We start from the raw sequence: 20,498 nt of genomic DNA on the forward strand, positions 1-20,498 counted from the left end.
AGAGATGACTGAATAGTTTGCTTATTTCAAAGCAGATTTCTTACTTGTTCTGCCACAGTGCAAAATTAATAGCTTATGCCATTATTACCAGAGGCGAACAATACAAGAAAAATTTTGATTTGTATTTTGATGAGACTCTTTGCAGTGTCTCATCACTGCAAAGCAAACCTTTGCTTCAGGTTGCTATTATAAACATTGTAATTTTTTCTACTTTTCTCAGGATTATATATCTCTAAACGGTTCTTGTTGCATAAGTACACAGTTTATTTCTTTTCTTTTTTCATGCTAAAGGACCAGCTGGGCATAGAATCTGCCTTTGACTTACCCATGGTGCAGTTCTTGTACCAGAAACACAGGATTGGAAGGAAAAAGGTGCACAATGCAAACAGACCCCTATGCACCATGAGTATTTTTGTAGTTTTATCTCTAGATAATACTCATTTTGTGGTATTACTTAAAAACACACACACACACAAAACAAACAAAAAAACAACTGGCAACACTAGTCTGGGAAATGATCAGCTGTGGATTTTAGGGTATTTTTCCTTCAGAAAACAGGTAGAAACTTTCTTCAAAACACTCATAACGATACCTGTAAAGTATCTGAGTTATTCATGCATGATCTAGTTTGTTTTTGAAATATTATATTGCACTTACCCCAAAAAATCAAAAATAGTGAAGGTTTTCAATTTGAGCTTTTCCATTATCATTACTGCTCTTTGTAAATTAAGTGGTTGCAGTTGAAGGCTTGTTCTCTCTTTCCATAGAATGCCATTGTCACTAGCTAGCTCTAAAATGTAGGAGACTGCAATAAGGGATCTAAGCTCTTAACATTTCTGGACTTAAATTTCTGCTCTGTTAATAAAGGGTTTTTGTCTTTTCATTAAGAGATGGAAACTACTTTTTATTTGTATTTAAGCCCAATTATCCTGCATTACTTAAGAGCAAGGTTCTTCTGTAATACCTAATTGATTTATATAACAATTTACAAAGATACTACTCCTTGCTGCAACATCGATTATACACAATCATCTGCCATTAAGCAATGACAGTAAGGCAGCTTGAAGAACTAAAAGAATAACAATGAAAACTATAGTATATATATATATTTTTGTTTGTTTGTTTGTTTGTTTTTTTTCCCTGTGGGAACCAAACTTTTTTTTTTTTATCAAACATTGCTATATATGCAAAGTAAAAACAAGACACTGGTCAAATAAATATCCTTTAATAAAGAAAAAAGGAATCATTTTTAAGCACCAAAACTGTGAGTATGACGTTACATCGCAAGTACAAGAAGGTGAGTTCAGTACTTTGTGTACAGGTTTAAACTTCTGAGTCAAGAAAATAAAAAACCATGATACACAGCAATAAACTTGCATTGCAGAAAAGCCGCAGTAAAGAAAAAAGAGCAAAAGGCAGACAGTTAATTTTTTTTTTTTTTTTTTAGTTTTTAGGTATTGCTGGAAATTTTTGCTTAGTTTTTTTACCTTTTTTCTTAAAGATACTTGTTGCTTAATACTTTATACCATTAAGCATTTTTAGGTATAGCAAATTTGCAGTTGTTTACAATAAAATATGCATTTAATATGTCCTTTTGAATATAATGGTGTTAAAGAGCTTCCTTAAAGCCAAGCACAGTGTGCTAGTGTTTGATTCTACCAATAATATTGCACAAAGCTAGTGAATGGCAAACTGGTTCGATTATTTCTTATTCAACAGGCTTAAAAAAAGAAGCTAGTGTCATTAACCTTTACTGATGTCATTCATGCAAGACAATCTGCAGCCATCTATATTTCTTTCATCTTATAATGATGTATTCATAAATATGTAAGACAAAATCCAAAACATATAGCAACTATAGTAATGTGCTGGGACACACGAAGTGTCCCTTATCCCCAATATCTATTCTGTAATTCAGAAATAAAAAAATGCTCCTGAAAGAATCTGAAAGTCAAGCCAGTCTAAGGCAAACTAGTTACTGAACAGGTGACAGTATCTAGAATAAAATCTCTGCAGAGTTTGGACTATACCCACTGAAATAACAATCACCCTTCATACTTTTCCTAAATGGACACACCATTGGTTAACAGCCTTAGGTATCAGATTTAAATAACACTCCACAGTAACATTAAACTCAGCAGAGTAAAATTCATTGCTTGGTCATTTTCCATGTTAGAGGTACATCAGAGTATTCACATTTGAGAATGGAAAGACCTTTTCTGTCAAATTCTGAAGCTCTGTGCCACAGAATATAGCAGACCTGAATAAAAATACGTAAGTGTCAGGTTGCAGACTCACGACAGTCAGAGCTGGGAGTTTTGGATTAATAGTTAAACTGAACAGGAAGTGCAAAGAAATGTATATACAACAACCCATCCCCAAAATACACTGGCATGCCCACCCACCCTCAACCCTGCTAAAAATCCTAATTTTACGTACATGTATTAGGCAGCAATTAAATATAAATTTGTTTTGTAGGAAAAATTTAAATTACAGTATATTTATAGGTTAAAAACAGCCATTGCTGTACTTTTGACAGCATTGATAGCAGTATGTCAATGTGCTTACACCAAAGAGCAATTTGCAGTCTAGCTTAGAATGACCTACTGTCTGTCAGCTCCCGCAGCACTGAAATTATGCAACACGCTCTCCCAGTAAGGTGCTTCTGTTTGCTCCTTTTCTTTGCATTAAGCTTCACTTGTTCTTAACATTAATTCTGTAGTGCTAAACATAACAATGTATTGTCCATGCTTATGGAATCATTACATATATGGATAACTTAATTACATAAGCATTACAATGAAAATCTGATAGACTTGTGAACAAAGTTGATTTACAAATTACACTCTTGAAATTCAGCGCAACAAATGAATAAGGGGAACATTAACCAATACAAGCTTGTTTCCTCTTCTCAATAAGTTGCATCTTCAATAATGCACTTGTCATTAATTTAATATTAGACATTACAGAATATAGTGCTTATGCTCAAAATGATTCTTTTCAAATAATGTGGTGAAGTATGTTGAGTCCTACCCCTGATGCAGCCACAAAAGAACACAATATGTAATTATGCTAATTTGTTTTAAAAGTGTCTGGTGTAGGATGCAGACTATCAGATTTAAAAAATGAAAAATTAGGAGATGCTTAAGGAAGGTAAAAAACCATTCATCTACCTTAGACAGGTTATTTAACTAAGACATGAGAAGAGTAAGAATGTGCACAAACTAAGAATATTGGTCATTTTTTTAAGGATCTGGAAATTCTGTGAATGCAAGGATGAAATTCATGTTGATGCAAACTCTATTTCTGAGGAAAAACTTCCTGTTTACCTTACATTTTGGTTATGTAAACAGAAATTCAGTATTTCCTGTTCCCACTCATTCAAGATTTTTCAGTCCTCATTTACACAATAAACATTATGCACTCCAACTCTTTATCTCACTGGATCAGTTATACGATACTACAACAGCTTTAACTTGAAGCAAGAAAGCAAGTTTCTAAAGATCAAAAAAGGCTGAAAACTGACACACTGCTTTAAGATAAATGACTAACAACAGACGAAGGCAGCCACCACAATGACGTTCTCTTTCTGTGCATATGTTTAACTGTTGGTTTTTTTTCCTGTCATGATGCTTGCTACGATTTCTCAAGGTCCAACGTATTCATCAGAAATTTTCTTAGCTATGGAGGAACCAAATTTCATGTAGGATTGTCCTAATATCTCCAAGTTTCTTGTGGAAATACTTCCCCCATTTGCTGCTCCAGCCATCCCACTGCAGAACTTCACATTGCAGAGAAAAATGGGAAGTTTTATGCATTAACTGTACTCTACATATGCACAATTTTTATATCACAATGGAGACTTATGTGAAACTGTGACATCTAGGGACTCATGGAAGCTTAAAATCAAGCATTTGGGGTTTTAGCAGTATGTGGGGGGAAAAAACATTTACTTTCCACACGGAAGATGGCAGTTCTGAACTGATACAAACTGCTCTGCTCAGCATAACAACTTCTATTTGTGTGCACATAAAACACTTGCTACTATGAGAAATCCGTTTCTATAAACTAAGCTATTACAGGAATCTACGATTTCAACGAAATATAGAACAGATTAAGGACAGTAATTTTGTATTTTTTTCTCATCATGCACACATTTTCAAGGCAAAGTTGACAGATCACATGGCAAATAAATCTGAAGATCGTAGTACAGTAAAGCATTGAGCTATTTAGATATATCACAACACAATGGTAAACTGTAGACACAAACACTGTGCAAAGGAACCATTGCACCTGTATCATAAAATTACACTATTTTCTCTTGACTTGGAATTTTGCTGGTGTCCCATATCCATACTGTAAGGAATAAAAATGCAGGCTGGAAAACAGGAGAAAATTGACATAAAAGTTGCTCAATCACCACTAATTAACATAGCACAAAGATTCAGATGAACTATGTAATTTGAAGTACCATTCTACATCATAGTTCTGCTTTGTGCTATGGCCAAAAAAATATTTGATTAACTCAGTTTTAAGTGCGGTATGACTGGAAGTGTAGACAAACGTAGAGCAAAAACACGTCACAGGTTACAGTACAGGCAATGTCAGATGATAATGATGAATTTTGAAATCACTAATACTGCTGCATGAGCATGGTATTAGATGGTGTGCTTATAAGATGTCTAACTCTTTAGTTCAGAGAAGCAGTTTACGAAAAATATACCTTGTGGTTTTAGGTCCTTAGAAAGCCAGTATCAAGCATTTTATAGAGCTGATCTTCTCAGGAGAGAAGCATACAGACCTGGCAACGAATACATACAGCAAAATCAATACATCTCTGGAATAATGCTGCTCATAGGTGCTTTGAAAATGAATGTTTGCTAACTATAAATAAGGCAACAAGGTTAAGAAAATGCCTGTCAATAGCAAGGGTAAAGTGGCATCCATTTGAGATGTTTGATAGAGCTTTAATTTCAGGACAGCCACAGCATAACAGCTGAAGCGTCCAACATCTGAGGTTCCTGTAGGTTATATAGTCTGTTGCTAAGGTAAGTACTCCTGCTCCTGTTTAAAAAAGTAAATGGCAAGACATGAAATCTCCTGTTATAAACATTGACACAGTATATGTTCCGTTATGTGACAGCAGCAATGCATAATTCCACTTTAAAAAAATCATTCACATAGTAGTTTGTCCTTCACAAAAGGAAAAGTGAATGGAACACACTACACAAAGGACAGGGATTGTGTACTTCTCAAACACAGTGTATGTCATGCTAGTAAAAATACAATGCTAGTAAAAACTTAAGCTTCCTTAAAAATTTTAATGGGCTTTTTTATTTTAATATCACATGGAGTTTCTAGATGGTCCAATACTATCTCTCTCTGTACTGGCATACCTCTTACTATTGTGATATTTATTGTAAGTGTAGCTGCCTGCAGCCATTAGCCATGAAGTCTATGATTACTACTAAGAACTTACTGCAGAGGAAATTATAACTCTCCTTTGAAAAAAAACAACAGTCATGATCAAAAGGAAGCTGTTTTTTCAGAAAACAGGCTTTTGGGTATGAAATACAAATATTTTTTGCAGCCACTAAAGAGAATAATAAAAAACAGCAAGAGAAGCAACTGAAGTATTAGTATGTTTAAGTGCTTTGATCTTTTTTTTTAAAGAAGGCTGCTTACAGTATTCAAACAAAGCCATTTTAAACCAAAAAGAAAAATAATTTTAAGTATGAAATTACAAAATATTGCTTCTTATAGTAAATGATAAAGTATAACTAACTTGGTTTCCCATAGCTAAATATTATTTTAAGAAAGCATGAAAATGTCTACTTGAAAAAGGTTTAATACTACAAATGACCTTCTAAAAAGGTGCTGCAGTATGTCTTGCTGAATTGTACCATACTGGAAACAAATACATTCTTGAATATGTACTGAATTCAACTCTTACTTCTCATTATGTTGTAGCCACGTGTTATTTTTCATCCTGACACACAGTTCTTCAAACTAAGAAGAAAAAAATCTTGGTTGCACAACACTGAATTTCAGCTACAGTAGCGCAACTAGAAATTCTGTTCTTTCTGTAACATCACACTGCTACATAGCAAGCTTCTCTGCAAGGAGCTATTTAATTGGTTTTCAAGCAGATGATATATTCAGTGCAGTGAAGGGTGGATTTTATAGCTGTTGTTTCAGCCAAATCCCAAAGTTAGTTAAATGCAAGTATTCTCTCAACTCAAAATACTCCCTTCACTTAACTGGCCACACATTAATAACACAAATATGAAAAGTGCTTATGAATTGGGCATTCTTGGTTATATGAAATGCATGTCTAAACAACTTAGCTTTCTACTCAAACCAGAATTTTGGAACAAATAAAGAAAAAAGTGATCTGAAAAGTAACATTTCAGGTCATTTTTTCCAGGTGCTAATCTTTTGCCAAAGAAATGCTATTTCTTTGCCAAAAAAACCTCCTGGGGAATTGATGGTCAAAATTGCTGGCTCTCAATATTCAGAAATGAAGAGGAAAAGTAATCTTCAACTGGGGTTTCTTTTCTCACTCCAGTGGCTGTAAGTCACCTGTTTGGAGGAAAAAAAAAAAAAAAGGAACATCTGAAAAGCTAAACAGCTTCACAAATCCTCTCTGATCAATGTATTAGGCAATTCCAACATGCAGTACTAAGGTATGTCTTTAAAAGCCTCAGTTCTCTTTGCTCCTAGGCCTAATGACACTTTAGCACAACATATGACTGGGTCTTTTTTTTCTTTTGGTATTGTTGGCAGCGAACACACATCTGAGCTTGGAGAGGCCCTGAATTAGAGCAGAAGGGAGAACAAAAGCCACTTCTTCACCCAGTTACTTTGTCCACTGCTCCCAGGAATGTGGGCTTTGAATTACTCAGAGTCCTCCAAATGTACTACTGTGATCTTCAAGAGCTATAAAAGCTTGGGAGACTTTTGATAACCAAGATTCTGTGCTATTGTATGGAAGCTACTACATCTTTATAATGGTTGTTCAGCTGTACTTCAGATACATGGAATGCCTCAACACTATTGTACGTGGCTTAGAGTGTCCATAAGGAAGGAAGTGCTCTTAAAGAAAAGGTAGTAACATAGCTACACAGAAGTTAACTCGTACAGCAGCTAATAAAAGAGATGACTAGATCTCCTGTAAGAACTAATTACTATTATTTTATCTTCAAACCTCAATAATTAAGGAAATGACTTCAGTACTTTGTTAATACTCTTTCCTCTACTGCATGTGAACTAAGACACTTTTTGGCATTTGATAAACATAAATCATATCAAATTTAGCTTTTATTCTTAAGGCAAATAATTGCATTACATTTAGCCTACAACGATGTGTACATAGTAAATGAAGTTTGTAACAAAGGTGCCGATGTACTTTTATATAACTTCTTTGATCCTAAAATTTCTATGCAGCTATTTTTGGATATGCAGAGCTTAACCTAGAAATTAGTAGATCAATCTTTTCTTTTTTAAATAAAGCATGGTATTAAACTGGGAACAGCACTAACTGATAATAGTAAGAAACATTATTCTACAACAGATTTCTGTTAGATTTTATTCCTGTGTAATAAATTCTGGGTGACCACTCATCTATGTGAAAAGTTTTCATTCAGCTGAATTTCACAAGGGCTTTGTTTCAACTTGCTGGCCTATCAGATTATTTCACATAATTCCATAGCATGAATTTAAAGTCTCATCTCATGAAAACAGGATATTTTTCATAATGAAATAAGATACTGGTAAGAGAGCAGATCCCAGATGCATGGAAAACTCCAAGGAGCAAGCACAAAGAACAGTGACACTGCACCCTGCTTTAGGTCCAACTATTTACTGGGACTTCAGCGTGTGGCAGGAGTACATCCTTAAAAAGGGAAAAGATCTTAGCTGTAAACTGGCAAGATAATTCATATTCAGGTCAGTACTCCTTTAAAAAGGAGACAAGCACTGGGCCCTACAGATACTGCATGGCTGTGATTTTCAACCTACACTTTGAACTGCTTTTAAAGGGCTGTGAAAGACAGCAGAGAAAAGTGTGTATTTATATTGTACAGCAATGTGTGCATAAAACTCCTAAGAGGACACAGTTCCAATGGAAGATTGTTATGGGGTCTACCAGTAAGATTTAAAAAAAGAAAAAGTAAATTTGCTTACGAGTTCTATACTGTTAAAGAGTATTCTTGCTAGGTTATCTAGGAAATGAAGAGGGAATAATTACATTGAGAAACCACATCAATTCCAAGGCAAGTTTCTTATAGCTATGACTTCATTTCTAAAGGGCTGTGAGAACGGGAGTTTTCAATATGCAAACTAATAGAGAACTTTGAGTTTCAGCACAAGTTTAGTACATCTATCTGCACTCCTTAACTCCAAAAATACATGGTCTGTTCTGAAAGTAGTAGGACTGGCTTTTTCCTGGGCGAACAGGCAGATGAGAGGCGGTCTGTGCACGCAGGATCGGTGGAGGGGGATATTGGGAACACTGGGAAAAATCGGCAGTCAGCTGTTGGCCGTTGAAGAGAGCAGGTCGCTTGTACTGTGAACACCTGTCGGAACGCCTCCTCACGGAGAATCATGGAGCGTTTACTGGAGCAGCGATACGCGACCAAATCTTGTGTAAAGCTTGGTAAAACGGGCAAAGAGACTCGTGACACGATTAAGGAGGCCTACGGTGATGCTGCCATGGGTAGATCGGGTGTTTTTGAGTGGCACAAGCTGTTCCGAGAAGGTAGGGAAAGAGTGGAAGACGACGACCGCTCCAGACGCCCTTCGACCAGCAAGACCAACGAAAATGTGTCACAAGTGAAAAATTTACTGAACCGTGATTGCAGGATGAGTATCAGAATGATTGCTGATGACTTGAGCATTCCTCAAACCCAAGTTTTTGAGATGGTGAAAGAAAACTTAGCCATGAGGAAAGTGTGCACGAAGTTTGTGCCGCAAGTGTTGTCAGAGGAGCAAAAGGCCAACCGGAAAGTGATCTGCCAGGAGCTTCTTCATCATGTGAATGAGAAGCCTGACTTTTTGGACAATGTAGTGACCAGTGATGAGACGTGGGTGTTTGAATACGACCCAGAGAGTAAGCGGCAGAGCACAGAATAGCACACCCCTGCTTCCTCACGCCCCAAGAAAGCATGAATGAGCAAATCCAAGCAAAAGTCCATGCTCATTTGCTTTTTTGATCGACATGGAGTCATCCCCAAAGAGTTTGTACCAGCCGGACAAACAGTTAATGCAGTTTTTTATGTGGAAGTCCTCACAAGACTGCAAAAACGCATTGCTCGTGTCCGCCCAGCCATCGTCAACAATTGGCGGCTGCACCATGACACGGCGCCGAGCCACACAGCGTTACACGTAGTGGAGTATCTTGCCCAGCACAAGGTGGCAACACTGCCTCAGCCCCCCTACAGCCCCGGCTTGGCCCTGCCAGACTTTTTTCTAATCCCGAGAACAAAATCAATGCTCAAGGGGAAGCGTCACGCATTGGTAGAGGTGCTTCAAGAGGCCGTGACAAGGGAGCTAAACAGCATTCTGGTTCAGGTGTTCCTGGAAGCGTACAAAAACTGGAAAACTCGTTGGCAGCAGTGTGTAGAAGGGTGCTACTTTGAAAAATTCTAATAGTTTGTTCTATTCTCATGAATAATTTTATTTTTTTTTTAAACGAGTCCTACTACTTTCAGAACAGACCATGTACTAGTATGTTTCGTATAGTAGGAACACACCATGGTTAAACAGTAGGTATTGGCCACACTACTGATTTGCTATTTCATGAGAAAATAAAAGCAACATTCATTTTACTTTTTAAAAATCTTAAATAGAATTATTTGAAAATGGCATACCAATGAACAATTTGAGACAGTATTACACAATTGGAACAATATTCAGCAGATGATGAGTTACATCACCATCACTTCTTAAATAGCTGTACCAATAGCCACACTACAGCTACAGTAAAAAATAACCAGTATAGAATTGCCTGACTGAAAGCATCCAAAAAGGTTATCTTCTTCCTACTGCTGGCTGTGTTGCAAGGATTGTAAATATTTATCTGCCATACTCCTCAATTTCTGAACAGATTTTTAAGTTCTTTAGAGATTGTCACACCTCTCTTTTCTCCAGATTTTAAATACTCACAAATAAGTTTAGTGGGACCTTTCATTCAGACTTAAGCTTATCTGCACACCAGTAGCAGAAAAGAATCACCAGAGAAGGACAGTGCTGTTGTAATCAAGAATTAAGGCTGATACAACCTTAAATTTGAAACCTCCTTTCTTGCCAATCTCTATTTTGTTCTGAAATCACTAACTTCATCTGCAGAAGTCTAATATCTATACTTTCAGGCACTGTAGTTTCATATAAAGAAAGTTCACGGGATTTGTATGAGTAGCTGAAGTATAAATTGTACATTTACTGTTTATAGTTTAGAAATTCAATTAAGTCAGAGTGTTCACAAATTGAAACCAAGCTATCAAAGAGTCAGTCACACAGGATAACCAATGAGATTTCAGTGTGTCCAGCAGTCAAATCTAATCATCCTTGATTTGGAGCTATTCAGTCTGAACACTACATTTTCACAAGGCCAAAGGTAATTAGAAATAATTATAGGGTATGTCCAAAAGTGACTGTGCTGCTTTGTTACTTAAAAGGATTTTTAAGCTGTTTTATAAGCTGCAAACAGTCCCTTCAAATTTACTAAATAAAATAGAGCTTTTATTTATTTATTATAGGAGCAGTCCTTTTACTATTCAGCAAAAGTATTCAAACAAGAACAGGACTAAGATGTTGCCTTATAAAACTTTTTCTTAATAGAAACCTTAATTCTTTTGAAAAGTCAGTGATACTAAATTCATATGTGCATGTTTTGTCATGTTGTACATCAGACAGTTTAGTCACATTCATACTATGTCCCCTAGATTGCATAACCTGAGGCTTAGCAGCTATTGTTATAAAAAATGTTGAATAGATTTTTTTTAAACGTAAGTTAATTACAGGTTAATTTTCCCAGTCTGTGCAAGGCAAACTCTCCTCTTCATCCTCTGATTCAGGTGATGCTTCCTTAATTCGTCGCAATGCTTCATGGATGCTCCTTGTCAGAGGGTCAGTATCAGGCAGAATTGTAAAGGATTCTCTCAGAACATCTTTCTGCACTTTCTTCAGTTTCACTCCTTTCCTGATCTGTGCCAAGATGTTATTGCTATCATCTTCATCAGGAAAAGGAGGGAGACTTCTCTGCTCAACTTTTCTTAAGTGAAAGCTCCCACGCTTCAAGGAAGCCAGCACTTCATCCATCGGGGAACTCACTGCAGTAAATCAAAAGACTTTCAGTATGACTTTTACTAAATTTATTCAGTATCCGATTATGTTTCCTATATAACAAAATGTAGCCACATGCAATTCATGTACTAGTCCTATACCATAAAAATACAGGAGACTCTAGTATTATCAATTTTACCATTCTGTAGCTCTGTTTTTGTGTTAGCCTCCAAATCTTCTTTATTACCAGGACAAAATTGGATTATACAGGCAATTATAATCTCTGAAACCATGTAACCTCCTAACAGGACAGCGGTAGAACTTTTTGGACAAGACGGCTTTCCTGTTTGCAGTCCAGAAAATCATAATAGCTGCAGTAAGCCAAATCAAAGTGTGTATTACTTTCCATTTCTTGACTTTGAAACTCAGGTAACAAACATGTATCTTAAGTACTAGATTGTACAGTCACAGGAATGCAAGCAGAGCGGAGAATCTATATCCCCAGCGCTTGCATTTTGTGGATGATATACCTACATAGTAGGTAATATGAATACTACTACATGCCAGTGAGGGAAGCAGTACAGCCAGCTGCAACAGGAACATCTTCCTGCTCTTTTGGATTCAGATATGTCACCTATATAGGCACCGTTACCGAGTGCCTATATAAATTCCTTTCCTTTATAGTTAATGAAGACAGAGAAATAAGAGTTTATTCTTTATCAGAAATCCTTCCTTTATCACCAATTTGAAACTCATTCTCTGCAGAAATAAAGTCAGGCTCTATACAAGAACGAGAGGCAGATTTCTATGTCTCAAAATGTGATACAATAAAGTAAAACAATCCAAACTAGTCAGCATACACTAGCACATAAGAGTGCAGCACACAGATGAATATAGAGCTCTAGTTCTTTTCTTCATATTGTAGAATACACTTTTAAAATCCACTTTGTATTTATGAGTGGACCTTGTCCAGGTGACTAACGGCTCAGACAGTCAGAATAGACATGAGGAAAAGATATGAAGATATAAGGTTTGTAGTTTAAAGGAGAAAGGAAGGATTATAGAACACTCATCTCTTGTAGAGTGACATTTCTGAAGCTCTTTAGAGAGTTGAAACATCTCATGGAATACAGAGCAACAGGTAGTGTACAGCTATGAACATTAATGATACTCTTAAGGGGGAGGATATATTTTAATTTTGTATTTGGTGTTTTATGAGGTATATCAAATTGCACATATTTGTTTTATGTAAAATTGAAAGCTAGAATTGGTATCAGAAAAATAAAAAAAAATAGGACTACAGAAAAATAAAAACAGAGTACAACAGCAGCAAAATTGATAACGAACTGAAGATACCGTACCTGTGACCTGCAAGTCTCATAAGAACTTAAGAATTCTATAACTATTCAGTTGTTTCAAGGCATTTTAGCCATTTAAGGAGCATTAAGGAAGAAACACTTTTGCTTCTGCCTGATAGATGAAAACACCTGTAATTTTGATTTTATATGGATGAGGAGAAATGTTGATTGAGGGATGTCTACTGCAGTTGTAACTGACAAAAACAGAATTTTTAATAGAAATTTATTGCAGTCACATTGCAGCAGTGTGAATCAAGGTCCACCTGAGGTACTTTTTCTCAGCAACTCCTAGGACAATGAATGGTGCAGACACGTGCTTTTGAAGATCCCATCTCCATGTCTCAAATAAAAACTCTAATATTGCAGTTTTCATCTAAACATCATTTTGTTCAAACATGGCTGCTATCTCCCCATTTTAAATATGTGACAAACAGTTAAAAGAAAACTGCACAGAATCATACAGTAAAGCTGTAACAGATCTAACTTAACCCTGTGCTCTATTTACTCACCTCAGTTTCCAATGAAGTTAAGATGCTTCACTGAATTATGACATGTTTAATTCTCAATTGTAGTTAAGTTTGTACATTCTTATTCAGCTCTCAAGTTGATGTCACGATTTGTGGATTTTTGTATGAAAATTTGAAGAAACCTTGAAGAAAACATTCTCAAGGTTTCCTATGTCCCAAGACAAGTATTCATCTTATTAGATCATAAATTATGTAAAATTCTGTTATTAAAAAAACACTGAACCCTCAGGTTAAGCATATACTATTTGCATTTTTAAGCTGTAAACAAGGTATGAAAAGATTCTTTTAGGCATGTTTAGCTCCATTTTCGAGCTAGGCTGACATGGTGCATCACATAATCAGATTTGTAAGTGTTTTCTGTTTAACCGAACATGTATACATTATGCTGTCATGAGGGTCCTAACATTTGTTTTGAGTTGCCAATGTTCTTCAGCCCATCAATAAGTATAACTAAATCACAGCATACACTTTTCTATATGGAAATTCAAAAGAGGAATTGATATATATTACATATAAATACACAAAAATGAAAACGTTACCTCTCCTTCTCTGTAAACCCTCTAGATCACCTGTCTTCTTAAGTTTCTTCTTGGCACTGACTAGCTGACTGCTGTCAAACAGATGTGCTGTTGGGACACTGGAAGAGTGCTGGACTCCCTTCTCTTCACTTTGACGTTTAACAAAGCTGTCACTTTTCTCTAAGGATTTGGTGGCATCTTCCTTTGATGGCAAGGGTGGAGGCGGAGGTGGAGGAGGTGGAGGCAAAGGGGGTGGAAGTGGTACTACAGTAACAGTCTCTGTTTGAAACTCATTACTGATGAGTGGAGAAGCAGTAACATGAGGCAGTTCAGAGGTAACACCATTGGGAGGTAACGAGACATCTTGAAGTTGTTCTAAGCTTGTGGATTCCTGCACTTGCAAAGGCTGAACTGCACTTTCCAATTCCACCTCTTCACTTTTATCTTGGGTTTGTATGGTTGCTGGCAAAGATTGAGGCTGATCTACAGAGGACACTGAACTGGCTGCACATTTTCTTCTTGCATGAGCCAGTCGTAGTCTGGTTGATTTAAGTATTACTTGCCCAGGGTACCGCTAGAGTGAATAAGATACTTACAATTAGATAAGTACACGCAAGCACAGCATTTTAGGTATTAAATACTTGTCATTAGGGTTTACCTTTCTGACAAGTAGAATTTGTCTATTATTTTCATTCATTTTGCTCTAAAAATAAAAACAAAGCAAATATATCCTTACCTTTATGCAAATACGATCCACTTTTCTTATTTCTATTTCATATTTTCATATTTCTAGTTAAGCCATAATTTACATGCAGATAGGTCTAATCAGAGATACACATGAGTTTAAAATTAAGATTTCACTAATAATCTGACTGTACGTTCAAAATTGTTTTTTCTGAAAACAAAAATTCAGAATTCCATTTTGAATTCTCTTGCATCTCTTCTCTAACTCTGGTCAATGGTTCTCTCTGCAACAAACTCCTCTCTGAACTAATATGCTGGCTGTAAATGTGAATTACACTGCTTAAAAAGTTACCTCTTAAAAATACCAAACATTTTTAGAATTTCCAAAGTGGTTTTAATTTAGTTCCTAAATTTGGTGTGTCTGTCTCCTCAAACAAGTTTTTTTTTTTGTTGTTGTTGTTGGTTTTTTTAATGCAAAAGTAAAAACTGCTTCTAAAAGACAGGTCTAAAACATTTTTTAAAATTGTGACAAGCCTAAAGCAAGAGAGATTGTATCAAGATAAACATACTCATGTAAAAAGTCAGTTCACTAACAAGAAACCATTAAGATAAGTAAACTTGCCTCAATTTACTGAGTCTATGCAATTCAAAAGCCTTGCAAAAAATAGGGATATGAAGAGTATACTGACAAGCAAGACAGAAGTTTCTTTACTGGAAAGCTATCTCGTAACTAACTTAGTCTTCACCAATTAACACAGAATCAATACAGTCTCAATTTTCCTGCACTTCAGCTCCTTTCCTTACTTTCTCTCCTTCATTCCATCTTCTATTGATTTTCTGATACCAACATCATAATAGGAAGGGACAGGTACTGGCAGGTGTTTTAACAATCAGTGGTAGTGGGGCTATGTCAGATGACAATGCTCCTTGTAGGAAGTATCTTTTGGATCATATTTCTTTTCTAAAAGTTTGCTAAATGTCTTGACATACGTGACAGACAACAGAAGCTTATTATGGTACTGATAATGCAATGACCAGAGAGATTTGCTACCACCTGTACCGTATTTTGTTGTAAATTTTCCAAAGAATAGGTAAGTGAACAATGAAAGAAAATACCTAGTAGTATAGTATAGTCCTGGAATGAGTAAAAACTTGTTTTGCAGAAGAAAAACGTGTAAAAGAAGAACAACAATTCTTCTTTTACCTGCTTAAATGTGCGAAGTCTGTCCAGTGTTTTCTGTCGTTCCTGACTAACCCAGGAGCTCTTTCTTTCCTCTTCATCTTGCAGTTGTTCTCGCTTCTGAGAAAATATATGGAAAATAACCGTTACATGCAATGCTATGTTTAGCATCATAAAAATACTGCATGAAAATAACTCTTCTACTAGTTTTAATGAATTACTTAACAATGTATTTCTCCAATAAATACATTTCTGAACCTCAAAACTGTGCCTTTGTTTTCCCCTTGAAAAATAGTATAAATTTCGTATTTTATAACCTCAGTGAAATACAAAACTCAATAAAGAAAGATTTCAGTCTGAATTTGGAATACTTGACTGGAACTTTATTTAATTATTAATCCAGCTTGATTTTCAGTAATCTTATTTAAATAAACATTTGAAGCTCTTCCTTGCAGCTAAGACAGTAGTATTTTTTCTTGTTTGGAGATCTTACTGCAGTGGAAACACATGTGGATCCACCTCCTTTAACTAGTCATTCTTTTTCATAAAATTTCAGCAAAGTTACTAATTCTTTGAAGAAAACGCTACAGTCAAACTTATTGAAAATAAATTGAAAAATGGACACTAGTTATCGGATGGCAAAAGTTGCTGTATGCATAAGTACAAGAATTACCAGAAGAATGATGAGGCATAGAACAAATAACTACAAAAGAAAAATCAGAGCATTAACATGAGCCTTAATTCTTAAAAGGCTTATAGCATTAAGTGAGTAAAAGCTCATAAATGTCATTAACATTCAGATTATCAGCTTCATGAACTTTTATTCTCATTCAACCAACATAAAAGTAGTGTCTGCCTGCCTGTTGTTTTCAGAAATCAGCTAGTTTCCTGGTGTCCTTTACAAAGAGCCAACTCCTGTGATTTTGAAGGAGATACATATGGATGCATTAGGGAAAAGAAGAGGAGGACGTGTGAAAAATGGTAAGGACAGGAAACAAAAAGGAGAAGCACGTGGTGAAAGAAAGTAACAGAAATGGAGCAAATAAATTAACAGAGAAGTACAAAGAAAAGATTATAACAAGAAGAAAGGATAGTTCTCCTACCACCACACCTGCATTTTTCATATGCAATCCAGTCAAATTTTTCCTGAAGCAGTCTCAAACCTGAGGGAGGAGCAGGTGGGCCATGTGTGTGTTCTGTTTGTTTTAGCAATCACAGTGAAATTGCAACGTTTATTTGGTTTCAGGCTTGAACACCTCCAAGGTTATCTTTTCAAAATTTTTCATGAAAAAAGTGGCTGAAAATTTATTTTATGTAATATTGGATATTTTAATTTAAATTATTTACAGAACAAAAAAGACAAAAAATAGCTTAAATGTTTTGTATATAATGCAAGTTGGCAAATCCATGAAATAACAAAAAAGCCCTGTAATATTTGAGAGACAAGAAAGTCATTTACATTTGTCAAGTCTTAAATATGAGTGATAAATAGACTGCAATCCACATAGCAAAATCCTTTGCATTGTAAGAACTGAAAATGTATATTTCTAAGTTCCTGAAGAGTATGCCAGTACATATGGTCTTTTACAAGTAGCCTTTTCATAAAATAAATTATACAGCTGACTTCCTGGACAAATGTATCAATGTTAAAAATGTATAAGGATGAAACAGAATCCCTTTCACTAATCTAAATGAAGCCTGAACTAAGAAGACTTGGATTTCAATGCATCTTTGTCAGTGATGTTTATTAAATATTGATACTGTATCAGCTCCAAAGACCTAGCCCAGAGTTTGAATACTCTTTAAAATAAAGTCTATTATGTACAGCACAACAGTCAGACTAGGCAGCCTACTCTTGTGATGAGACTGCAGAGAACCGTGGAGCATACAGCTAGAACTGTATTACACAACACAATCCAATTGCTTTCTTTTGTAGTGAAAAGAGGAAGAGCAAGCTTATTACCTTGCAAGAATAAATGTGGATGGTTTCTTTACTCATTTCAGCATACCTCATGCTGTACTCAGAGATGTCCAGAATCTTCTATGTGCACATCATAACAAATTTTGCATGCAGCTTTAAGTCTAACAGTAATCACTTGGACTGTGAACCTCGTATTATTGAACTTTTTTACTTGATTGGACTGAATGACATCTTAACACAGGCATACATTCTTACTTACCAGCACAATATGATATAAAAATCCATTATCTGAAGTTCAAGGATACGCACCATCTTTTTAAAACAGCTATCACTTTGAATACTAATGATTGTATAATAAAGAATGCAAGCTATTAACTTTAAGGCTAAGCTGAAAAGCAGAAAACTTGAACTTACTAGCTGAACATTATGGTGCATTTTGTACTCCTCCTCACTCTGGTGATGCTGCTGGATCTTTTCATTATGCTTTGCAATACAAATCTCCTGTAGAGACATCAAATATTATCTATAAAGTATGAATTTTAATTACTAATTTTCAATTCATAATGTAATATTTCACAAACAGTGCTAAGAATTAGAAAAATAAAAATTAAGCCCATTTCAGACAACCTAATTTAAACAAGGTGATTTAACTTCCAAATAAAACCATAAAATGGAAACAAAGCAAGAGGAAAAAAACACAACAAACATAACTTTTAGCTGTCAAAAGAATATACAAGTAACACCTGCTTGAAAAGTCTCTTCTACAAGCAGGTAAGTGGCAAGAAATACTGATTTGTCAGGTACTTCATAAAAGCCTTGTGTAGCTCCATGCATGGATATGGATAATTATTATGTATTACGTATGTTTATACAAGTAGGTAGCTTCCATTTACAAGTGTGAGCTTATCTTTTGCATTTGTAATATGAAAGCACAAACGTTAATAAAGTTGTTACAATTTTATGCAAACACAGTTTACTTGTTATACCAAGTTTGTGGCTATAGTATCTGTTTTAGAAACAAGTATTTATTACATTGCCTGAAAATAAGAACAGATTAAAAGAAAAGGGGACATGTTACAGTAGATAACAAGAAGAAGCATGACACTCAAACTTAAGGTATATTATATAAAAAGACCTGATTTAACCATCTGTTGCAAAGAATAAGCATGGGGCATACCCTTCGAGTACAGAAGTGATGGACAACTTCATAGGACAATTCTGAGGGACAGGACATCCCTTGTAGGCCATGAAATTGGAGCCAGTACTGGCACCAGACAGAACTAGAACAAGGTCAGATGTGTAGTTGGAAACAAGACTCATGGCTGTATAAGAGGGGCCACTACTAGGAAACAGTTTGGAGTGTGACTGTGACTGGAAGAACCTATGGGGCATCCCAGGATGCATCAGCTTGACTGAGTGGCTGGAGCCAGACAGGCACTTCACAGTCACACATTACTCGGAGCAGCTGATCAAATATCAGCCATCAAGCAAGATTCTGCAGTCGTGGCAGAAAGACACAAAATCACAGAGGGAAGGGATAAAAATGCCCTGTTTTAGACACTGGGAACTGCAGAAATAAGCCTACTTTCTCCTAAATACTGACTATGTGACCACGTTCACATTTGTAAGAAGGTAGCCAGGGTTCCTGCATAGGCAAGAAATACCATGTTGTTTTGAACATATGTCTATCAATTTCACTGCCATACACATGCAATGCTCTGACAACAGCACTAGTTTCTGAGGAAATACTGTCCCAACTTCAGAGTATATGTATATATACATATAACTAAATGCTGATGGGTTTTATGCTTGCTTGTGAATTTTTTTGTTTGTTTGTTCGTTTTTCCTCCCTGGTTTCAATTAATATCATCTGAAAGGATAATCCATTAAAGTTGTAACTACAGAATTACATTCTACCTAATTTTTGCATTTCAAAGACACAGTAATAGCTTAAGAATATTATTAGAGAATCTAACTTTTTGTAAAACTTGTACTGATTTTCCTGTACACTTTATTCTCTATGCATTCATTTTGATTAAAAGAATATTATGAAATAATTAAGATTGTATGTTCTGTTTATGTGTGTTTTTTTTTTGTTGTTGTTGTTTTGTTGTTGGGTTTTTGATATGCTAGCAAGACTAAAGTATACAAACTACAAGAATATTTACTCTCATAAATTGGGATCAAACTTTTCTGAAATATTCTGTTTAGCATTAATATTTAAATATTTCTGAATAAGAGCAATAAAGAAATATATTTTAAGCATTTAAAGAAAGATCATAAACTGGACAAAAACATGTTTGGTGCTGACTTTATACTAATAAAGAATGACCTACTTTAATTTAATTAGGTCTCCATTATTTGAAAATAATATTTTTTTTTTTTTTAAAAAAGCAACTAGGAGGGGCTGAAAACATGTTACAGCACAGGACTAGAATTCTGAATCATCTTAATTACAGAGATGTTCTTAGAAAAGAAAGGTTGCAATTTCACAGGGCAAATGCAGGGTTCTATTTGTAGGCAAGATTAACCGACAGCAAAGTAAGGATGAAGAAAAAATACTCAGGTGGAAGAACTGAAGGAAGGGACCTGGATTCTTACAATCATAATATGTCTCAGGCTTGAAGGGACCTTAAAGATCATCTGACACCAAATCCCCTGCCACAGGCAGGGATGCCACCCACAAGATCAGGTTGGCCAAGGCCTTGGGATGGTGCATCCACAGCTTCTCTTGGCAACCTGTTCCTTACTACCCTTACAGTGAAGAATTTCCTCATAACGTTTTGTCTAAATCTATCCTCTTTTAGTTTAAGACCATCCCCCCTTGTCCTATCATTATCTACCTGAGTAAAGAATCCTTTTCCATCTTTTTTTGTAAGACTCCTCTAAGTATTGAAAAGCTACAAATAGGTCTCCCTGGAGCCTTCTCTTCTCCAGGCTGAACAGCCCCATCTCTCTCAGCCTTTCCTCATAGCAGAGGTGCACCAGCCCTCTGATTGTCTTTGTGGCCCTCCTCTGGACGTGCTC

The 20,498-nt window shown here is 35.7% G+C and overlaps 1 protein-coding gene across 2 annotated transcripts in view; it reads right to left on the bottom strand.

Annotated features, from left to right (window-relative positions):
- Nucleotides 1-1,211: 1,211 nt before the first annotated feature.
- JMY (junction mediating and regulatory protein, p53 cofactor) overlaps nucleotides 1,212-20,498 on the bottom strand; it is a 73,978-nt gene continuing 54,691 nt past the window's right edge. The window contains exons 7-10 of one of the 2 annotated variants that reach the window (XM_082783575.1): nucleotides 17,886-17,972; nucleotides 15,575-15,667; nucleotides 13,708-14,260; nucleotides 1,212-11,330 (exon numbers count right to left, since the gene is read on the bottom strand). In XM_082783575.1, coding sequence (XP_082639701.1) covers nucleotides 11,023-11,330; nucleotides 13,708-14,260; nucleotides 15,575-15,667; nucleotides 17,886-17,972 — 1,041 coding nt within the window. In that variant the 3' untranslated portion in view covers nucleotides 1,212-11,022. Of the gene's footprint in view, nucleotides 11,331-13,707; nucleotides 14,261-15,574; nucleotides 15,671-17,885; nucleotides 17,973-20,498 lie in introns of both variants that reach the window. The other variant, XM_082783574.1, reaches the window with a different exon arrangement.

This window comes from Aythya marila, assembly GCF_965140915.1.
Source record: "Aythya marila genome assembly, chromosome: Z".
Classification (NCBI taxonomy): Eukaryota; Metazoa; Chordata; class Aves; order Anseriformes; family Anatidae; genus Aythya; species Aythya marila.